The sequence below is a fragment of the Dipteris shenzhenensis genome, chromosome 17, assembly GCF_047967505.1.
Source record: "Dipteris shenzhenensis isolate YYH24624 ecotype China chromosome 17, Dip_SZ_1.0, whole genome shotgun sequence".
Taxonomy (NCBI): Eukaryota; Viridiplantae; Streptophyta; class Polypodiopsida; order Gleicheniales; family Dipteridaceae; genus Dipteris; species Dipteris shenzhenensis.
Window position 1 is genome coordinate 35,443,907 of NC_141612.1, and position 6,163 is coordinate 35,450,069.

Sequence of the window (6,163 nt, forward strand, 5' to 3'; positions counted from 1 at the left end):
GGTCTTCAAGTGGAGAAGACTGCACGTTTCAGTCTGTTTATTAAGACCCTCACCTCATCGCCCCCCTCCATGGCTCTGCGCTCCATCCCTTTCCTCACCCCCACCCCCATCTTTACTCAGAATCTCTCCTACGACCCAGATCGCAAACTTGCCACCGCTAGCCACGCCGAAAGAACAGAAAAAGCAATGGAATGGACAGAAAAGAGACGTACCTAAGCAGATGTGTTTCGACAGAGCCTATTTTTGAGCAACGGGAGTTTGGTCTTGGTGCTGCACTTTCTCTCACAAATTCTTCTTACGGTATTCTTCACAATGCGTCAATCACAATGAGTTGCGCTCTAGCTTCAAAGTTGGAACGTTTATTAAAATTTATCATCAAAAGCGTCTGTATGGTTTTGTGGTTACACTGAATTAAAGGAGAAAGGAAAGCGCTCCTCATACACTCAATTAAATAAAAAAGCAAAGCTTTCCCAATCCACACCATTAGATCTTGAGAAAATCAACGTATGGAATTGAGACAAGTGGCTTCGTGAGAGCTCTTGAAAGACAAACATCCTACTACCGAAACAGACAGTTGCATACAGAGACACAGAGAGAGAGAGAGCGCGAGCGCGAGCGCCTAGAAACACAGAGAGAGTGAGAGAGCGCGCGCGCGCGCCTAGAAACACAGAGACGATGATTCGCATCGGCAAGTTCCTTGTGCGTGGATCAAAGATCGTGCGGCAGGCTTCCGGTGTGGCGGAATGGCAGGCGATTTGTATTAGCAAGTGCCTGCTGCTGCTGCGCGGATCAAAAATGTTGAAGCAGCGACAGCTCAGTACAAGTGTGGATGCGGATACGAAGGCAGATGTGAAAGCCTGGCATCATCTGGCAGATCCTAAACAGGCTTTTCTCACAGAGATTGTGGATACTGAAGAAGACAAAGACGAAGATGATTGTGAAGGTAAAGTCCATCATCAGTTTCTTCATTTTCAGGTTGGCACTCCTTTGGCGGATGCTGTTGCGCATGCATGGCGCTATGATATAAGAGGAGAACCCGTCTCTATTTGTGTCAGAAGCTGCTACAATGTGATCTTAGACCGCATGGAAGAATGGCTGGCTGGTTATTCGAGAATAATCACGCCAGTGGGTGTGGTTGTCTTGGGCAACCCGGGTATTGGGAAAACAGGATTTCTGGTCTACTTACTTTGGCGCGCAGTGGCCCAAAGAAAGGAGGATGCCATTGCAAAGTTCGCGGACGAAAGCCTTCCTTTTTTTGCTTTCAAGTGGGTGAACGGTGGCTCGAAGTTGAAGGTCTCTGGTCACTCATCTCTCAGCTGTGCGTACAATGTCTTCGATAATAGCACTCCTTGGTACTTTTGTGATGGTCGAGTCCACGCCTTCCATTATCCTCTGAAATGTGTAGTTGCATGCTCCCCAAACAGAATGAATTACTACGAATTCTCTAAAAGGGGTGGTATCAAGCTTCTCTATGATCCCGTGTGGACCTTGAAGGAAATCCTCATCTTGAATAAGCAGGTTTACGGTCTTGATCCCAACATAGTGAGAGATCGGTTTGGGCATTGGGGTGGCATACCTCGACATGTTTTTGGGCGAGAAGACAACTATGACCTTTTGCACAAAGCAATTGATGCCATCACAAATTTTCAAGATGTGCTAAAGGTTTTGAATAGTCTGGCTATAGATGACTTAAGCCACAAAGTGTTTCACTACGACGTGGATGAACTTTGTACAGGATACAAGGTTACATTTGCAAGTAGGTATGTCTCCTCTAAGGTTTATGAAGTTGCCAAACTCAAGAGGAGCATGGAGCTCGGTGAAAGGTTTGCTGAAATTGGCAGAGGGAGCATGTCAGCAAATTACATTGCAGACTTGTTTGAAGCAGAGTTTCATTCTCTCATTCAAGAGGGCGGTACATTCACGGTACGAAAGCTTGATCAGAACGATGGCCAAGTGTCTACGATGCTCTTTGCAAGATTGCTAAATCAGACTTGGTTGAAGTCGGGTATGGGTAGAAAAGGCGCTGCCACAGAAGCTGTCTTTCCAGCTGCAGTTTCGGATAGCCCTACGTACCTTCGTCCTCTGTCCGGCAACAATAAGGCTTGGGATGGAATAGCTCTCTATGAGAAGAATGGTTGTACACCTGCAAGAATTTTTCAGGTAACTATTGCTGATAACAAGAATAAGTCAAGGGCGTCCTCTGCATCAGGCATCAGTCGAGCCTTGCAGTATCTTGGACAAGTTCGTCCTGGACCTGTACAGCTCTTTTTTGTTGTGCCTGAGTACAGGTTCGATAAGTTCTCTTTCACCTCAAAGGAAGCATTTGCCAATGTGACATTTTATGTGCTTCTTCTTGATGTCAGAAGAACAAAGTGATGGACTTAACAAAACACTAGCTCATTTTCAACACACATACATGACATGGTTACACCAAAATGTTCCAACCGTATGCTTTAATCAGGGCCCTCACGTTTTTTGGTGTTGGCATTTTGTTTCATTTCAACATGTATCGCTCTTGGTGCAAGCTGCCAACAAATCCCATCGACATCTTTCCTTGCACGAACAGTTCAGGTTCTTGCACAAACCTGGAAGGTAGAGTACATCTGAAATCACCATCTTGTCGCCACCAGCAGTGATGAGGGTAACACTGCCAATACCTTGACATAACATTTGCTGCTGTCCCTTACCATGACCGTGGAAGCCACAGGAACAGCCTCGAGGAATGAAAACCACTCCTCCTTGTTACATATGTGTCTGGAAGCGCCACTATCAACATACGACCCCTGCTCCCCTACGGTGGCTGCGTAGGCGGAGCAGTACTCTGTCAGAAACTCCTCTCCGGTCCAGAAGTCATCAGCCTTCATCATGAGAGCTTGTGAATGTCCTCACGGGCCTTCACTTGGGTGAAGTCCATCCCGTGACCAACTGATGCCAATTGACCCTTCACCACTGTCACCTCTGTGATGTGGCCAGGCACACTGTCACTGTTGTTCTTGCCCAGGTAGGAGAGCTGGTGCTGACGCTTCAGTTTCAGTGCCATGCCATCTGTATCATACATATCCATCAGAGTGGCCCATGCCTCTACCGAGGTCTCTGCCATCTGAATATGTGGAATCACCGCATCAGCTATCGTGCCAATGATCATCGCAAGTGCATGCGAATCTCGATTCTCCCAGGCCTCCAGCTCATCTCTATCTGCCGGCTGTAACAACTGACCACTCTGAGTCAGCAGATCTTTAGGTTTGGGCTCCCCCCCCCCCCCCGATAACATGCCGCCACAACTTCTGCGCCACAAGGTGACTACGGATCTTCACTTTCCACAGTGGATAGTTAGCACCATCCAGCTTCCCTGACTCACCGAAGTTAGGGATGATAGAAGAGGCAGAGAAAGAAGAAGAAGGGGGAGAGGGAACTGTCACTGAAGATGTCGACATACTGTCTGCAAGAAACCAACTCTTTTGCTTGCTGAAAATACAACTCCAACCAGCACTCAGAGAACCACACCTTTGAAGCTTTCAGGAACCAGAAGAACTCTTTCTTTGCGATGGAACTCTTTAGCAACTACTGCTCTGATACCATGTTAGAGATCACGCACAGATAACAAGCGGAAGCACACAAACTAGATCTATAACAATGCTGGAAAAGTACTCAGAAAAGTACAGCAAAGAGATGAAGAGATGAAGGCAACAAACTCCTGTATTCCAGCCACCAAACCGGAGGCAAACACTAAGCAACTGGGTCGCCTACAAACAGGGATATCAACAGTCACCAAGGAGCTGCAAGCCTTCAGGGAGCAGCAAACAATCGAAGATCAGGAGAGGATCTGCAGCACAACTGAGTTTACAATGAGCAGGGCACAGGGGCCTTAATATAGGTCCCAGTCTGCCCCAAATGATGGGGCAGACTACTGCCCAACTGGGCAGCCAAATCAGGCCGCCCCTGGGCTGTTGGTCGGCCATCTCATCGTGGCCAGATCTGGTGACCTGGTCGGCCATTTGGTTGGCCAGACTTCGCCGACCTTGCCCAGTCTTGGGGCTGGTTGGACCAGCCCCAGCAGCCCCCGATTGGGGTCTGCTATTGCCTTTGTTCGGGGGCTGGTTGGACCAGCCCCTAGCAGCCCCAGAGCAGGGGCTGCTCCTAGTGCTCCCTCCCTAGCCTAACTGGTATGTCCCACAGGGCCAGCCTCATCTGGGTGCCCTGACAAGTTGGGACAGTGACCACTATTCTAACAGGAAGGAGCGTTTTGGTCATTGAAACACTGCGATTCAGTGTTAGATTGGTGGTTGGTTTTGCTGTGGATTTCAGCAAGTAAAAGATTGGGTTCGAGGACCTGATGGCAAAGTCAGAAGCTTCTCTATCTCTATCCCCACCCGTTCTCCTTCATCTTTTATCCCCTCTTCCTTCATTCCCAACTTCGGTGAGTCTGGGAAACTAGATGGATCGAATTATCCACTCGGGAAGGTGAAGATCCAGACACACTTTGTGGCCCGGAAGCTTTGGAAGTTGGTGCAAGGAAAAGTAGAGCGGCCAGTGGAGGTGTTGGATCACAAAGGCAGGTTACTTGAGCCTATTGACAGGAGCTTGAGGCGTGGCAGGAGCGGGACGTTCATGCTCTTGCTATGATTATTGGGATGACTATCGATGCGGTGATTCCTGTTAGCTAATAGGAGGGAATGAATCACTCAAACCTCCACCCAAGATCTCTCCAACTCTTACACACTCAACTCAGATAGATGATCACAGATGTGCAAAACTAACACTCAGAAATATAAATGGAGAGAGAGAGAGAGAGAGTATATTCATGGTGGGCAGAAAATGGCTCCAAGGGAGCAATACAAAACTCAGCGGAGTGCTGGAGAAAACTGATGGACTCTCTCTCACAAACTGAACCAGCTCTGAGTGCTAAACACAGCCTTGGAGAGGGGCTTTCAGTTTATGCACTTGATGCTGGAATGACTGAAGGAGTGGGCCTTTTATAGGCACTGCCCAGGCCCCTTGAGTTGACCGACCAGCAGGGTCGGTACCCTGTCTGGTGGCCGACCAGGTAGGCCCTAGAAAACCGACAAGGGTTGGCCCTGGTCGGTGGCCCTGGTTGGGCCGACTTGGCTTGCCACAGGCCCCTATTTAAGGGTGCCCTGGGCAGCCAGTCTGAGCAGCTGCAGGAGCCTCCAAGTGAGGCCTAAGGCCCCTGTTTTCCTGCTGTTGCAGGCAGCGACCAGCCCGTGTGCTGGTCGCCTCTTTCTGCCTCTGTTTTTGGCCTGAGTCACTCTCTCCCAGCCCCCCTACCTCTCACTACCCCTTGTCCCCTCAAATCAGGGGCTCACAGGTGGGCACAGTGAGTTTCTAACACCCCCCCTCAATGTCACAACTGTGGGCCAATCCCCATGCGTTTGATGAGGTGCTCCATCTGTTCTCGAGGGAGTGCCTTCGTGAAGATGTTGGACAAGTTATCGGCAGTCTGGCAATACATGAGCTCGATCACGTCGTCGATGATGAGCTCTCGGACAAAGTGGTAATGAACTTCGATGTGCTTGGTACACTGGATTCTTGGCAATGGCTATGCAACTCTGATTGTCGCACATTAGCACTGTTGCGTCCTCCTGACACACGTCCATGTCCTTCAGAATCCACCTCAACCACGGTGTCTCACAGGCTGTTGTACACGCGGCTCTGTAGATGAAAGGGCCACTGTGGGTTGCTTCTTACTCAGCCAAGAGATGGCACCAGATGCAAGTAAAAAACAATACCCTGTTGTTGATCTTCTGGTGTCAGCATCACCCGCCCAATCACTGTCACAGAACCCGCCTAGTTCGATGCCTTTGGTGTAGGTGATCCCGTAGGTGCAAGTACCCTTTAGATTCCTCAGCACCCGTAAACCTGCATCCCAATGACTCTTCCTGTGAAAAATCCACACTTTTCGAAAATGCAAATGTGTGCAATGCATGCAGAATTTGAATGCCGGTTGGCCCTCCAATGGAGAAGAGCGCCCTCGTGAGAGTACTTGTTTCTTTTTCGACCTACATGCAAGGTGGGAGAGAGATCACGGATGAATGCAGTGTGGTAGAGAGAATGCTACGTGAGATTCCCAATGAAAGGGTGATACCCTTTCATTAATGTCCCTTGAGATCACTCAAGTTCCATCTTTCCATTTACACCTATCCTT

The 6,163-nt window shown here is 49.1% G+C and overlaps 1 protein-coding gene across 1 annotated transcript; it reads left to right on the top strand.

The window, feature by feature from the left end:
• Positions 1-566: 566 nt before the first annotated feature.
• On the top strand, positions 567-2,435 carry LOC147892042 (uncharacterized). Its single transcript, XM_087388898.1, has one exon. The coding sequence runs from the start codon at positions 676-678 to the stop codon at positions 2,374-2,376; it is 1,701 nt and encodes a 566-aa protein (XP_087245024.1). The 5' UTR covers positions 567-675; the 3' UTR covers positions 2,377-2,435.
• Positions 2,436-6,163: the final 3,728 nt, after the last annotated feature.